The sequence below is a fragment of the Suricata suricatta genome, chromosome 13 (assembly GCF_006229205.1).
Source record: "Suricata suricatta isolate VVHF042 chromosome 13, meerkat_22Aug2017_6uvM2_HiC, whole genome shotgun sequence".
In the NCBI taxonomy this organism is placed as follows: domain Eukaryota; kingdom Metazoa; phylum Chordata; class Mammalia; order Carnivora; family Herpestidae; genus Suricata; species Suricata suricatta.
The window spans coordinates 48631904-48648801 of NC_043712.1; the positions used below are offsets into that span (position 1 = coordinate 48631904).

General features: G+C 36.1%; 1 protein-coding gene across 2 annotated transcripts in view; it reads right to left on the reverse strand.

The window, feature by feature from the left end:
* The window catches only part of DENND4C (DENN domain containing 4C), a 108433-nt gene that overhangs the window by 53994 nt on the left and 37541 nt on the right, over nt 1-16898 (reverse strand). For both annotated transcript variants that reach the window (XM_029919761.1, XM_029919759.1), the window contains exons 6-12: nt 14874-15112; nt 12957-13023; nt 11818-11876; nt 10842-10986; nt 7647-7822; nt 4535-4635; nt 4043-4261 (exon numbers count right to left, since the gene is read on the reverse strand). In XM_029919761.1, coding sequence (XP_029775621.1) covers nt 4043-4261; nt 4535-4635; nt 7647-7822; nt 10842-10986; nt 11818-11876; nt 12957-13023; nt 14874-15112 — 1006 coding nt within the window. The remainder of the gene's footprint in view (nt 1-4042; nt 4262-4534; nt 4636-7646; nt 7823-10841; nt 10987-11817; nt 11877-12956; nt 13024-14873; nt 15113-16898) is intronic.

Below are 16898 nucleotides of genomic sequence, written 5' to 3' on the forward strand. Positions count from 1 at the left end.
GACTATAGATGCTGGCGAGGGTGTGGAGAGACGAGCACCCTCTTACACTGTTGGTGGGAATGTAAACTGGTGCAGCCACTCTGGAAAACAGTATGGAGGCTCCTCAAAAAACTATCGATAGAACTCCCCTATGAGCCAGCAATAGCACTGCTAGGGATTTACCCAAGAGAGACAGAAATGCTGATGCATAGGAGCACATGTACCCCAATGTTCACAGCAGCACTTTCTACAATAGCCAAATCATGGAAAGAGTTTAAATGTCCATCACCTGATGAGTGGATCAAGAAGATGTGGTATTTATATAAAATGGAGTACTATATGGCAATGAGAAAGAATGAAATACGGCCATTTGTAGGAAAGTGGATGGACCTCGAGGGTGTCATGGTAAGTGAAATAAGTCAGGCAGAGAAGGACAGATACCGTATGTCACAGGGCTAACGAGAAACCTGGCAGGGGACCATAGGGAGAGGAAGGGGGAAAGAGAGTGGGGGAGAGTGAGGGACACAGATCAAGGGAGACTACTGAATACTGAAAACGAACCATGGACTGAAGGGTGAGGGGGAAGGAAGGAGGGGGTAATTGTCATGGTGGGGGGCACTTGTGGGGAAAAGCACTGGGTGTTAAATGGAAACCAATTTAACAATAAACTATTAAAATATATATATATACGTATTATACAAATTAATTTCCCCTATTGCTTACTTTTTAACTGTAGCTACTACAGAAAATTTTTTTTCTTTTTTTTGTAGAGAGCAAGCAAGTGCATAAAAACGGGAGAAAGGGGCAGAGAGAAAAATCTTAAGCAGGCTCTCCAGTCAGGGCAGAGTTCAATGTGGGGCTCAATCCCTTGACCCTCAGTTCATAACCTGAGCTGAAACTAAACTGAATGACCCAAATGTCCCAGAAATTTAATATTTTATGTGTGGCTCTCATTGTGTGTGTGTGTGTGTGTGTGTGTGTGTGTGTGTGTGTGTGTTTATTTATTTTTGAGAGACTGAACATGAGCAGGGGAGGGGCAGAGAGAGAGGGAGACACAGAATCCAAAGCAGGCTCCAGGCTATGAGCTGTCAGCACAGAGCCCTATGCAGGGCTCAAACTCACAAACCATGAGATCATGACCTAAGCCAAAGTTGGATGCTTAAATGACTGAGCCACCCAGGGACTCCTCACATTACATTTCTATTGGAACTGTATCTCTTAATCCAACCACAAGTTTACAGGAAATACAGAGATGGAAGAAATGTTAAATAACATCATGGGGACACAATCAACCAAAAGTATATATAAATCTAGGAAATTCTAAAGGATAACAAAGTTTATGAGTAAAATGATATCCTTTTTGGAATCTGGAAAGAAAAAGGAGGAAAGGATGAAATAAAAATGGCAAAATGTTGATTGCTGCCACTGCTGAAGTTGGAAGATGGCTATGTAACAGTACATTATTTTTTTCTACTTTTATCTAATTTGGGAAAATATCCCTAAGAAAAAGTTAACCTAAAACCCACAGTTAATTCCTGTTCATTTTTCAGGCCCAAGCTTAATTGTTATTTCTTCAGGGAAACTTTTCCCTGACTCAACCACTCTCACTATAACCAGTAAGTTCCTCCACATCACACTTAGTAAAAGGTAATTAGTGTTTGTGTTATGGTCTCACAGCTGTATCCCTCACTACACTAAATATTATCCTGTTGGCAACAAAAACTGTAGGCCTCAGACACTATCTTTCTAAATTCTATTAGTAAGACCACCCTCCCACGGTGGGGGGTGGAGAGGGAGAGAGAGAGAGAACATGGATGAATTAGTGGCCCACTACTGCCTATTACAAAAATTCCATAGTCTTAGTCTGTCATTTAAGACCACCCATAATCTGAGCTCTGAACTTATTTTTAGCCTTATGTTTCACAATTCCTCTAAAGCTCTTTTTTTTTAATTAAAAAAAATTTTTTTTAATGTTTTTTATTTTTGAGAGACAGAGAGAGAGCACAAGCAGGGGAGGGTCAGAGAGAAAAAGAGACACAGAATTCGAAGAAGGCTCCAGGCTCTGAGCTAGCTGTCAGAGCCTGATGTGGGGCTTGAACCCACGAACCGTGAGATCATGACCTGAGCTGAAGCCGGAAGCTGGACGCTTATCAGACTGAGCGACCCAGGCGCCCCTAAAGCGCCTCACTTTGGTCAAACTGTACCAAATATGTTGTTATGGGCTAAACCCTGTAATTGTTATATTGTCCCCTCTCCAAATTCTTATGTTGCAGTCCTAACCCTCAGCATTTTTAAATGTTACCATATTTGCAAATAGGGTCTTTAAAGAAGTAATTAAGTCAAAATGAAGAAATTAGAGATGGGCTCTAACCCAATGACTAATGTACTTGTAAGAAGAGGAAATGTGGACACAGATTCACCCAAAAGGAAGACAGTGTGAAGACACAGGGAGAAGGCAGCCATCTTTACAAGCCAAGGAGAGAGGTTTCAAAGAAAACTAATCCTTCCAACACATTGATCTTGGACTTTTAGCCCTTAGAATTGTGATAAAGTAAATTTTTTTGTTTAAGGCACCCGATATATGGCACTTTGTTATGGCAGTCATGGCAAACTAATACACATTTGTTCTTGAGGTTTCTTCCATTCTGTTATTACCACTAACAATACTAGCTGTTATCTTGAGTACTGTAATTTTACTAGTTGCTTTCACATACACTTAATCTTCACAACTTTATGCACAAAGTAGGTTATCATCCCTGTTTTATTAATGAAAAAAAAAAAAAAAACCTCAGAAATGCTTAATAAAGGAGCTCCTGCATGGCCCAGGCAGTTAAGTATCTGACTCTTGATTTTGGCTCAGGCCACGATTTTTCAATTCATGGGATCGAGCCCCCACATCAGGCTCCGTGCTAAAAACGTGGAGCCTGCTTGGGATTCTCTCTCTCCCTCTCTCTCTGCCTCTCTCCGGCTCTCATGCACTCTCCCACTCTTTCAAAATAAAATAAACAAACATTAAAAAAAAAAGAACTTAATAAATAGCAAAGAAAAATTCTATTCAGATTTAACTTTTGATGCATATTGTTTTCTAGAAACCCCTTCCTGCTCATCTCCAATTACCTATATTCAACCCATTCTTCAAAGTCATGCTCTTCTTCCATGAAGTCTTCCAAATTATTCATTTGGAAGAATGTTCCCTTTTTATAAATTTGGAAAATTCTCATTGAATTATTGTGTAAAATCTGTTTTCTTGAGTACATGATCTACTTTATAAAGTATTTTATATTATTTTCCTTTTCCTATCCCATAGAGCTAGATTTTAGTCGTGATCTCACAGTTCATGGGTTTAAGCCCCACATCAGTTTCATGGCTGTCAGCACAGAGCCTGCTTTGATCCACTATACCCCCTCTCTATACCCCTCCCCCATTCATGCTCACTCACTCTCGTGCTCTGTCTCAAAAATAAACATTAAAATAATAAATTTAACTGCTGGATAAAAGTACAGAAATATAAAATAACTTTCATATGAGCACTAACATATCTGCAAGGTTGCTACTACATTTAAGAGCAGCTGAATAACAAAAATCTTTATAATTCCCTAAAATAACAAATACTAAAACAATATGACTATAGTGTTTTCCCCTGAAACAAGGCTCTAGTTTTCAAAATCTTGAAAAACTGGTGGCCTCATTCTAAAAACTAATTGTTGGAGAATACTATAAACTTAAGAATATATAAATTGAAGTATTATACAAGATTGAGGAACCACCTAAACTAAAATCATCAGGTATGTTCAACTAAGATAACTGACTATATGGTAAATATAAGCAACATCTTTGACTTTTCATAATTAAAGATCTCCAGTTTCAGATTTCTCAGGAAAAAATTGGAGGGAAAAATTAAAAGAAAATCTTGATAGAGCTGTATTAACAAATACACACAAAGTTTACTGTATTTTAATATACATTTCTAAAAACTTATATCATGAATATTTTGGGGAGCAATACCAAATAAAAAATATTTTTCATTTCTTTAAAACATAATTATATTTTCAATGCCACTCACCCTGTCTGTCAAACAATGAATCAACAGCTGTGGCTTTATTTGAAGGAGCCTCTGTGATTGGTCTGAGATATGTCCTATATCCTTTTAAAATGGATGCCATAAAACGCAAAAATGCCTCTTGGATTTCCATTTCAAGTTGTGTCGTCTTTTTTTGCCAGGAGAAGTCTGCTTCAATTGGAGTCATCTCAATTGCTGAACTTTCCTGAGTTTTTCGGTGAACTGACAAATGAAGAGAAAATCACATTTATATATAATACAAGTACTGATTAAATAATTAAGAAAATCGTCAAAATAAAACCCATGACTTCCTGAAATTCCTCTCTCCATTCATGTAGTGGGATAGTTGGCAGAAGCTAACAGGGAGACTCAAGCAGACAGGACAAAACATACTCAAAATTCATGAACCACAATATTAATGTCTCAGTACTGAAATTTATGAATATTCTCATATATATTATTTCATTAAAAATACTCCCTCTTCCTCACAGTCACCTGAAGATAGCTGGGGATACAACTTCTTCAAGGTACTAAGCAGATTTCTGCATGGCTTTTTGGGCAGCTGCTTCCAATTCATGTTCTTCTTTTCATCTGATCTGTTAAATAAAAACATAATAAAAGCTGTTAGAATCTCTTTTTACTCAGCAAAGTTCTTGTATCAAACTAAAAAAGAAAATGGAAAGGATTTTTGCTCAAATTACAATTGACACAGATGGTCTAAATAAGTGGTTTTCGAGGATGCTCTTTGTTTAAGTTTTTATTTATATTCTAGTGAGCTCTCACAATGTGGCCTCTTTTCTCCCTCGAGTTATGCAGTTTGTTCTCTCAGTCCTCAGATCGATGTCCTGGGTGTTCAGATGGTTTGGTATTTATCTAGCTGTGTCTGAGGGATGAGGCAACCACAGGGGCCCCCAGTGCTCCGCCATTTTAGCTTCTCCTCCCTCATGAAAATTCTCTTTACATTTCAACCAACCTTAGGCATATTTGGTCATCTCACCCTAATGCTCTACCACAGATTTCAGAAAAGGCTGGGGTTATGAATTCAAGATTGAAGTCTTGCTTCAAAAGTTACATAAAATTCTAAAAGAATTATATTTTAAGTGACAAACTTAATTGCTACTTCAAAATACCTAGTAGAAGCAAATCTTAACAAACATCAGAGAATAATATACAAAGCATACTCTGACTATAATTCAACTAGTTAGCATTTGAGGGTAAAAACCTTGGAAGTTTAAAAGAACACTTTCTTTTTTTTCACATTTATTATTTTGAGAGAGAGAGAGAGAGAGAGAGAGAGAGAGAACAAGCAGGAGAAGAACAGAGGGAGTAAGAGAGAGAGGGAGGGAAAGAGAGAGAAGAGAAAGAGAATGAATGAATGAATGAATGAATGAATGAATCCCAAGCAGACTCCATGCTGCTCACTCCCAAGAACCAAGAGATCATGACCCGAGCTAAAATCAAGATTTGGACACCCAACCAACTGAGACACCCAAGCACAACCAAAAAATACTTTTAAATAATGAGGAGTGAAAATATTTTAAAAGAAATTAAAACATTTAAAACTCCACAAGCCTATACACATCAACCATGGGCTGCAGCTAACACTATGCCTCAGGCCAGTATCATTTATGAATGACAATGCAAACATTTTAAATTCTTAGAAAATTTAATCTGCTAGGATATAAAAATATAAGATGATGTTTATTTCAGGAATGTAAAAATTATTCATTATTGATTGATTTTATGTTATTTACCACACAGAAAATAAAGGAGAAACATGCTCATCTCAATAGTTGAACAAAAGTGTTATAAAATTCAACACCTACTTAAAATTTTTTTTAAATCCTTATGTACAAGTAGAAAGTAAGTTCCTTTACTTACTACTAAGCAATCAAAACCCTAGAGTGGGGCTAGCAAACTTTTCTATAAAAAGTCAGACATTAAATATTATGTTTTGAGGATCACAGGGGCTCTGTCACAACTTTTCTTTTTTTTTTTTTAATGTTTTTATTTATTTTGAGACAGAGAGACACAGAGCATGAGCAGGGGAGGGGCAGAGAGAGAGAGGGAGACACAGAATCGGAAGCAGGCTCCAGGCTCTGAGCTGTCAGCACAGAGCCCAATGCGGGGCTTGAACCCACGAACGTGAGATCATGACCTGAGCCAAAGTCGGAGGCTTAGCCGACTGAGCCACCCAGGCACCCCGTCACAACTTTTCAAACGTGCCATTATAGCATGAAAGCAGCCTCACAGAGTATGTAAATGAGTGAATTTTGTTAATTTTAGTTACACAAATAGGCCACAAGCCCGACGTCAATTCTTGCTTAAAGCAGTAATCACAATAATGAAGTGCTCAAAGCATTCCCTTTAAAATTAAGAATAAGACAAGATCCCAGCTATGACTACTTCTATTCAATACTACGTTAAGATCCTAGCCAGAGAAGGAAGACAAATTTAAAAATATATAAGGACTGGGGCGCCCAGATGGCTCAGTCAGTTAGTTAAGCATCCGACTCTTGATTTCAGGTAAGGTCATAATCTCACGGTCATGAGATCCAGGCCAGCAGTGGGTTCTGCCTGCCCTGAGCATGGAGACTGTGTAAGAATCTCTCTCCTGCTCCCTCTGCCCCTCCCACTCATACTTGCTCGCTTTCTCAAAAAATTAAAATAAAAATATAGAAGGATTGTACATGATGTGCTTATTTACAGCCAGAAAACTGAAGAGAATTTATAGACAAAATAGAAGAATTCAGTTAAGTTGCTGTGTAGCAGACTCATACCTGAAAACCAATAGCATTTCTATACGGTAGTATCTAACAGAAAATGTAATTTAAAATACCATTTATCGTGGAAATAAAAAATACACCATACTTAGGAATTAATAAGTCTAACAAAAGATATGCATAGTCTTTATGGAGAAAACCACAAAGTTTATTGAAAAAATGTACAAAGATCTGTGAAGTAAAATTCATAGTCAGTTGTGCGACCAATTTCAGCTCAGGTCATGATCTCACAGTTCGTGAATTTGAGTCCCACTTCAGGTTCTGTGCTGACAGCTCAGAGCCTGGAGCCTGCTTCAGATTCTGTCTCCCCCCCTTGCTCTGGCCCTCCCCCACTCATGTTCTGTCTCTCTCTCTCAAAAATAAACATTAAAAAAAAATCAATTTCTCTGTAATAAAATAGATCCTTAAAAAATTCAAATCCTGACAACTAAGGAAATGGCCTAATATTATCCTATATTCTGACTAAAGTCAGTTTTTAAAAGCTTACATATGGATTTTGAATTAAAGCTAGAAAGCCTATCATCCCTTGAGCCCTGAAAGCAGTGTTCATCCCTTTTTTTCAAATCCACCTTTTCTTTTGACAACTATCTTCCACCTACTGCCAACACTATTATCAAAATATTAAAAACTAATGTTGAACATGTTCTTTTTCAAACTTTCCAGGATTCTGATACCTGCCCTCACTGACAATTATTGTACTAAAGATGAAAACTTATTACCAATCTTAAAAAATACCATGTTTCTAGATGCTTTCAAAGAGCTGTACCAACTACATATGGGGGGAAATAAAAATGAGAGGTAACATAAAAAAGAAATCAACTTACACATATAACATGTTTGTATCCAAGTCAATGCAAACAACATCTTGTGGTGGGTCATGAAGATCAAAATACCTGGAGTCAACCCCAACTATAAACGGTAACGGTGCACTAAGGACTGCCGCCAGCGAAAGAGGACAGAGGGGAATGTATGGACACTGCCACTGAAATGGAAAGATCATCTGGAAAAAACGTTTTTAAAAATTAACCAAATTTGAAATTTTCAACAAAAGTCATGTAATTAACTAATATTACTGAACATGACAATTAAAAGCAGTAAAGTCCAGTTTCTTTTACCTTATACTTCATTCCAAAAACCAAATGACTATAAAATATTACTAAGCAATACCATGAACCAATGTGATTAAATCTTCACATATGACAATTATCACAAACACAATAAAAATGCTGACAGCTCTTTGCATGTTAATTCCTCTAATACCAAACAAACCCACATTCGACATTTTTTGGAAAAAATCCAAGCAGAGAGAAAACTTATAGAACAAACTCACAATCTTTAACTCTTAAGCATTTCATCCATCTATTAATTCTCAAAATAACCTTTGACTAAAATCCAACTAAAAGCTCCAAGGACTGAAAAAAATTAAAATGACTGTCTTGAAAATGGCAATAGTCAACTGAAAATTTCAACAAAAAATTTCCTGCTCAGGGCGCCTGGGTGGCTCAGTCAGTTAAGCATCTGACTTTTGATTTTGGCTCAGGTCATGATCTCACAGTTGGTGAGTTTGAGCCCCACATCTGGCTCTGCGCTGAAAGTGTGGAGCCTGCTTGGGATTCTCTCTCTCTCTCTTTTCCTCCCCTTCCTGTGCTCTCTTTCTCTCTCAAAATAAATAAACCTTAATAAAAAGTCCTGCTCAAATAAACACAAAATGATTCAACTTCCATGAAGCTTGGCATCTTAAAAAATACTAGTCATATAAAACATACCTCAAGAATCTTTATCAGCTTTTTACAATGCTACACCTTAACTGTATCATATGGACTTAAAAAAAAGTTTTGATAAGTTAAAAAAAGATTAAAATTTTAATTACCAGCTAATATGAAAATCCTAATCACTGATGATAAAACTTTCCCTCTACTATAAAAATCCTTGCTATATACCTTACCCATTTATCACTCACCCCAAAGAAATGCCTATCACATTTATTACATCTGCCAGTTCATCCAGAGAGTTATTTAGAATTAGGATTTATTTATTTACTTAAATATTCCAACACTTAGTATGAACCAAGTATTGTTCTAGATGGGGCTAGAACACTGAATAAAACAAAGATCACTGCCCTCCTGACGCTTATGGTCTAGAAAAGAGTCAGCAATGGGGCGCCTGGGTGGCTCAGTCAGTTGAGCGTCCAACTTCAGCTCAGGTCATGATCTCGCAGTTTCTGGGTTCGAGCCCCACGAGAGGCTCTGTGCTGACAGCTAGCTCAGAGCCTGGAGCCTGTCTTCAGATTCTGTGTTTCCTTCTCTCTCTGATCCTCCCCTGCTCATGCTCTCTCTCTCTCTCTCTCAAAAATAAAACATTAAAAAAAATTTTTAAATAGAAAAAGAGGCAGCAAACTTTTTCTGTACAAGAAAGATAGAAAATATTTCAAGCCTTGTGAGCCATATTGGCTCTCACCATGCACGAAAGCAGCCATGGGCAGTATGTAAATAAATGGCCTATGCTCCAGTAAACCTGAAGGAGGTATGGACTCAGCCAATGAGATATCTGGGAGACTGGTGCTTCCAAGAGAAGGAACAGCTAGAGCAAAGGCCTTAATTTATGGGCCTGCCTAATACGCTTCAGGAATAGCTGCTTGCTCAAACAGAGCAAGCAAAGGAGTAGTCGGAAATGAGACCAGAGTGCAGCCGGACAGAGCCACTCCTACAGGACCTTGCAAGGACTTCAGACACCTTCAGTGAAAACTATCTTCCATTCAACAAAAGATATGTTACAAAAATCTTCATTGGTTTCACCAATGTTTACTATGGAGCTCCAGTAATTCTTTGCTATGCATACTCCTTTTGAAGAATTTATCCTCTCATCATTCCTCTCCATTTTCTCTTTAATGGTTTTGCATGCATTGCAGGCAGTTCTCCAACATCAGTCACACAAATTTCATGCAATTTTGCATTCGGCATAAGATTTCCAATTTCACATTGTGATTTTTCAACCCGTTCTTGCACTATATTGCTGAAATCAGTCAGAAGACTGGGCCACAAACATTCTGACAAAGAAACGTGGATAAACACTAGTTTTATGAGAAGGCGTGGGAACTTTATAAAACTTGTCAGCTTATTAACAAATATTTTCATGTTATAATAGCTTTTGCTTTCCTATGCAACTGTGGAGGTTTGGTAAATTAATCCACAATGATGATCTCTGTTCCCCGTAAACTCCCTCACAAGGTTACTATGGTTTTCCATCCTAGTAGCATTTCTCTGACCAGATTAAGATCTTGGAGACATACCTAATTTGCTGATTTAACAGGTATTTATTGGGTGCTTACTCCATGCTATTTAGCTGTGGTTAAGTACTGAAGACACAAGGATAATAAAGAGACTAGGTATTTACTTCCATGTGAGTTGCATTCTTAAAATGGAAGACAGGACAGTAAACTATTTTAAATTAAATATGTCATGGAAAATAAATTTGGAGAAATGGAACATCCAAATCTACACTGTGATCTATAAAGCCTATATGATCAGATCTCTAATTGTAACAGGAAGCCATCAAAACACAGAGGACTTGATTTAATTTTGCTTATGTTTTATCTAATAGCTAAACATTTGTACATTATCCTATTTCACAATCACTTAGAATTTCCCATGTTATTGGCTCACAATGATTAAAAGTTAAAATTGAGAGTAATTAACTGTGCAATTCATTTGCATAATTTTAGGGCAGATGAAATTGACCAGAGCCTCTCATTTAATGCAGTAAGCTTCATTCACAAATTTACTATTCTATAATCATATAGATTTTCTGAACCAAATATAGGAAAAATCAGAAATTAAAATTTTTCTCAAATAGAAATCACCTTTCTTTCTTTACACTTACTATTTCTCTTCGCCACTCTATTATATTTACGTTAAATTTTTACTGGTAATTTCAAAGTTGCTTTCATTGAAAGGAATTTCCCTTTAGAGTAAAAGTGTCCTGCTCGTAATCCTGTACTGTAAGGAAAATTCTATACTTACTGCTACAACAGCTTCAGCTACTCCAGTCAACACAGCTGGCCTAAGAGAATGCAGCAGAATCTTACTCTCAAGTAAAACAAAGAGCAGCAGTGTTGCACAATTCTCAGGACCCAGATTCATTAACAAGGTGCTGAAGTTGGCTCCACTAGGAGAAAAGAAAAAAAGATGAACTATTTCACTAAATCAAGTTAAGATTTGCTTATTAAACTATTCCCTAAATATTAACAGACTGCGAGTCTAGTGTTAATTTTAATTCCTGAGTTAGTTATCACTGAGAAGCAGCAACTTTAATGAGCTAGTCTAACAGAATGTTTCAATTTTATCATTTGGTAACAAAAAGGGAGTTTATCAGGGAAGACTTTCCCAAAGAACCACCACTTGAGGTGGGGTTGGGGAGAAGCCAACACACGCAAAGGCAATGAGGCAAGAAAAAGCTACCATCATGTCCGCAAAATTGAAATACAACTATCGTGACTAAGGCATAGTAAGGAAGGGTCAAAAGATTATGTCAAAATAGAAATGACACAATTACATTACAGTCTCAAAAGGACACTTGGCTGCAGTGTGGATAAAGAAATGAAGGGAGAACAAAAGGCTACCAGTTAAAAGGTTAATAATGAAGTTGTCCAGGTGAGAGCTCATGTTATCCTGCACTAGTGATCCAGAGGAACAGAAGGTAAGAGATTAGAGGCATTTGGGGAGGTTAAAGTCAGTTCACTTTGAATATTTAGCCACAAACTGGATAGCTGGGCAGGGAAAAGGGAGGCATTCCCCATACCCAATCTTGCAACTCTCGTAGATATTACATCTTAAAAAAGGCAAATGGCCCACTATCCACACTGCCATCAAAGCCAGAAACAGAAAGGTTATACACTCATGTAAAAAATAACACTTTTTTATCCTAATCCTTAAAATATTTTAAAGCATTCTGCTCCAAGTGAATAAATATATTATTTTAGATACCATTAATAATTACCTTAGTGGTAAAGGTGTAGAAACTGGCTGCGATAATATTAATGCATCATGGACTGAAAGCTTAAAAAAAAAAAAAAAAAGATGAATTCATCAAGCCAATCTTGAAACCTAAATATTCACATCAGGTAAAAATAAAAAGTAGTTTAATATGCAAACTGACATAGTTTTGGAAATGTAGTAAGATACACTTGGTAAAACAATAGCTGTATTTACTCAAAGGTATTATTTTAGTTCTTTTAAATTAAACAGTTAATTCAACTGAATTTGCATTCAGTTACTTGTTTAAAACAGTTATCTTTAAATTATGGAATAATTGCTTTTTAAAAGCTTGAAGTTTGTGTACTCTATAGACTGGTACTTGATTACTACATATTAATACTTCCTGAACTAAAGGATATACTTGCTGAACTGAAGTACATTCAAGATTAACAATATGTGACTTAATGCCACCATATCACATATAAAATTGGTAACATCTTAGAAAAAAATTTAAAATAGCTTGCCTCTACGCATCAATGCATCTCAAATGCCAGTCTGCAACTGTTACTGGCCCAGGAAAAGATAGTATATAAATGGAGAGCAAGCCATTCAGAAATTTTTATGACAGTAAGACACTGCTCCAAATGTCTGTACGTGATCAGAGGACTCACGTCTTTGAACAGGGTACAGACATGTTCACATCTACACTGATCTCACATGGTAAGGTGCACATGTAACAAGCTGTATACTTTTACAGGTCTGCCACTGATTGGAAATAAAAAGAATTGGTCCCTTAACACAGAAAATGTGAAGACCACTATTACAGACTATTTCCCTTCTTCCCTCCAACCACAATCACTTCATATTTAATACTTATCAGTTGCTCTGTTTTAAAAATATGCCCATAACACAGTTCTGGGTTTTATATTATTAAAATCAGCTACATAAAAGCCATGCACGGACCAATGATGATGTCATCATGAATCAAAGATTATAACTACTCCAATTCTGTACATGCAGATAAAATACAAAATACAGGAAATTCCAGGACTTTATGAACAAATAGTGCTCCGCCTCAAACTCAAAGGGCCACAGAATCGACTCTGCAATGACGAGGATGAGCATATGCAGAGCTTCCACCAAAGGATTTGTTGTGATTACCTGTACAAGGATTCTTGGTCTTTGTGCTGAGGGGAAAGGGATGTTTTGCATAAAGTGTGAAATGTGCCTGAAAAAAGAAGTGAAATACAGATCATAATTACTTTTCTAAAATACCCCGTTATTTTAACAAATTCTAAATACGTTAAATATGTTATTATATAAATCATTCTAGATCTGACAAAGCCAGTGATCTAAAATTTATGCTAAATAAATATACTTAGTATAAATAAATGTACTCATTTCACTAAACTTCTGAAATGTACAATGTATTTCCTGATTAAAAGATCATATTAATATACCTTAATATTGCCAGGAAAATAAGAGTAACATAAATACAGTTTTCATGAAAGAAGCTTATTTTTATTGGCCTGATACCAGTGCCAGTATTGTGAGCAAAAACTTGATATAATAATATAATTTAATCCTATATGTAATATTAATTAAATAATAATTTAATCAATATAGTTCTTTAACTCTGAGCAAACCACTTGCCCTTTCTATTTCTCCACCTACAAATAATGCTTAAGTTTCTTCAAAGCTTTGAGCTGTTAGGAACCACTAACATGCAAGTGAGAAAAAAAATATTGATCACATACCCTGATTTTATTTCCTCAAGCTACTCACAGTACCTCAATTTTTCAAAAGGTTGCTAACTTGTCCCTAACATTACGTTTTATTTCAAGCAATTTTAAATTAATCTGAAAGCTGAAAGTTAAATCTAGAACTATGAACGATTAGTTTGGCATTCCAAGAGTACAACATGAAAGCTGAGCCCATATTTCGACACCAAATCGTGGTAAGTTTAAGCACAGTATTATTTTCTTAAGTTGCTGTTTGAGCAGCATTATTTTAAAACCTACACAAGATCATTTGTTTTTAGAGCCTCTTCAATTTAGAGAACAAAGAAAAGGTTGCTAGAGGGGTTAAGGGAGGGGGAACGGGCTAAATGGGTAAGGGGCATTAAGGAATCTACTCCTGAAATCATTGTTGCACTATATGCTAACTAACTTGGGTATAAATTAAAAAATAAATTATTTAAAAATAAATAAATAAATAAAACCTCCACAGAACTGTCCTACCCTTCTACTAACCAGTATCCTTCACTGATATTCTTTCTGCTGTAACACAAAATGTCTGAAGTTGTATGGAAAAATCCAGGTTTATGCACACTGTAATACATTTCCACAAAGCTCTAGATACGTCCTGGTTTGTCAGGAGGATAAATAAATCATTTACTACAATAAACAAAAGTCAGTGTGCCACTGGAAGTCAGGAAAATATGTTTTTGTTTTTGTTTTTCAAGTAATCTCTACAGTCAATGTGGGTCTTAAACCCAGGACCCCCAGATCTCTGGGGTAGGATGCTCTACCAACTGAGCTGGGAAGGTGCCTCACCCAAGATGTGGTTTTTAAAAGACAGCAGCTCCAGATATATTTTCCTTGATTATAATAGATATCCGTGACAAAAGGAATTACAAATCAAGTGGAAAATAAGTAGAGTCTCTCAATACTAAAACCAAAAACCCCTCTTTTGGCACCAATTAACTCACCCTTATTAATTCCTATATCAGTTTTGTTATGCATTACAGTGAAAATGTGAAATGACCATTTATATGGTTTGGGTGTCTGTGTGTGTCAACAGTTATTTTTCTCTTTGTTATTAGAGAATAAATAGGAAGAACACAGACAATACACTGTATAATGAGTTCCTTCCTCAGCTTAATCCTCAAAAGACTATTATTTGATCATTCTAACCATCACTCCTCAACTTTAAAATCAATGATTCAGGGGAAGAAGGAAACAAATAAAGAAGACTCTTCTCCCCTTTCAACTTCGCTGCTTAAGTCAGGTAAACAATGAAATGTACACATAAACAACCAGTTTTTCCACCAGACATCTTTCTAATCATTATACATACTTTTCAATGGGAAGAGGATGTGGTCCAGACACAGAAAGTTTGTAGATAAACATGAGAAATTTCCTAAAAGCTTCAAAAAAAGGCCAGTGTGAGAGTAAACAAATACATTTGTTTGAATTGATGGATTTGGAGACTACTTTTCTCTCCACGGGGGTCAACAGGCCCAGTTGCACTAGCTGTTTCTCTGTCAGAAGTTCCCGAGAGTAAGGTTCATAAAACTGGATGGCAGCTCCATATACCTACAGAGTAACAGAATCCCATGACAAGATTTGAGTTTGTTTTTAAAAATTTTCTTTCTCTCTCAGTACAAAAAAGAAACACTGGAGGGCATATGACAGACAAATGGTAAGAAAAATCTCAAATACTGCTGATGGGAATATAAAATGGCAGAGCTGCTCTGGAAAACAGTTCGGTGGCTTCTCCAAAATTTAAAACAGATTTACCGTATAATCCAGCAAGTTCACTAGTAAGAATACGTATGCCCAAAAGAATGGAAAGCCAGGACTCAAACAGATACTTGTACACCAATATTCATAGTAGTAGTATTCACAGTAGCCAGATGGTGGAAATAACCCCAATTGTTGGTGTTATCCACCAACAGATGAATGGATAAAACAACATGTGGTACACACATGCAATGGAATGTTTTTCATCCTTAAATAGGAATAAAATTCTGATAAATACTGCAACATGGATGAACCTCAGAAGTATAATAAGTGAAATAAGCCAGACACAAAAAGACAAATATTCTATGATTCCATTTATATGAACTATCTAAAATAGGCAAATTCATAGAAATTAGAATAGAGATTACCAGGAATCAGGGGTAAAGGTGGGGGAAGTTTCTGTTTAAGATAATGAAAAAGTTCTGGACACAGATAGTGATACTCTTCTTTTATAAATCTTGTAACTACTTAGTCACTTATATATATAAATATCCATCTATATACACATATATATACACACATATACACACGTATCACTACACATACACAGTGCATGTATATTACATTAACCCTTGTCTTTACAGATACAACACTCCCAGATACAATTATTTCAATGATCTCAGAGATTTTTTTTTAAGTTTGTTTGTTTATTTATTTATTTATTTATTTAGAGAGAACAAATGGGATAGGGGCAGAGAGATAGGGAAAGAGAATTCTAAGAATTGTGACACAGCGCAGAGCCTGATGTAGGACTAGAACCCACGAACCCTGAAATCATGACCTCAGCCAAAATCAAACGTCAGATGCTTAACCAACTGAGCCACCCAAGAACGCCAATAATCTCAGAGATTTTTTTTTTTTTTTTACAAACAGTATGACAAAAGAAACTCAGTGAGGCTCTGTTGTTTTCAACCAATAAAAGTAAATTTATTTTTTAATTTTTTAAATGTTTATTTTATTTCTTTTTAATGTTTATTTAGACAGAGAGAGACAGAGCAGGAGCAGGGCAGAGTCAAAGAGAGAAGGAGACACAGAATCTGAAGCAGGCCTCAGGATCTGAGCTGTCAGCACAAAGCCCAACGCAGGGCTTGAACTCACAAACCATGAGATCATGACCTAAGCCAAAGTCGGATGCTTAACTTACTGAGCCACCCAGGTGCCCCCAATCAATTTAGTGACTCTTAAGCATTTGAAGAACTTAAAATTTTCATTTACTGCTTTCAATGAGAGAAATTATAATTATTAGCTAAAGACTTACCTTAGCTGTAAGCAACCCAGCTAATACAGTATTGGCATTCATTCAGGGTATATTTTACTTATATTCCAGACACCATGCCAGATACGTAAACTTCATTATCATTAATACAGTGGTTTTAAACTTACAGCCTATAGAATCATGCCAGATATGTTCTGTTTGAATCACAAGAGTCAGCTTTGGTTATACTTTTCAAGAAACTATTTTATCAAATTTCCTGAGAGCTTTTAATGTTTACATTTCTATTATATTCATAGTTTTACTTTTTATTTCTTAATATTGTTTCTCACCATCTCTTTTTACTTTAAATTATCATTTATGTCA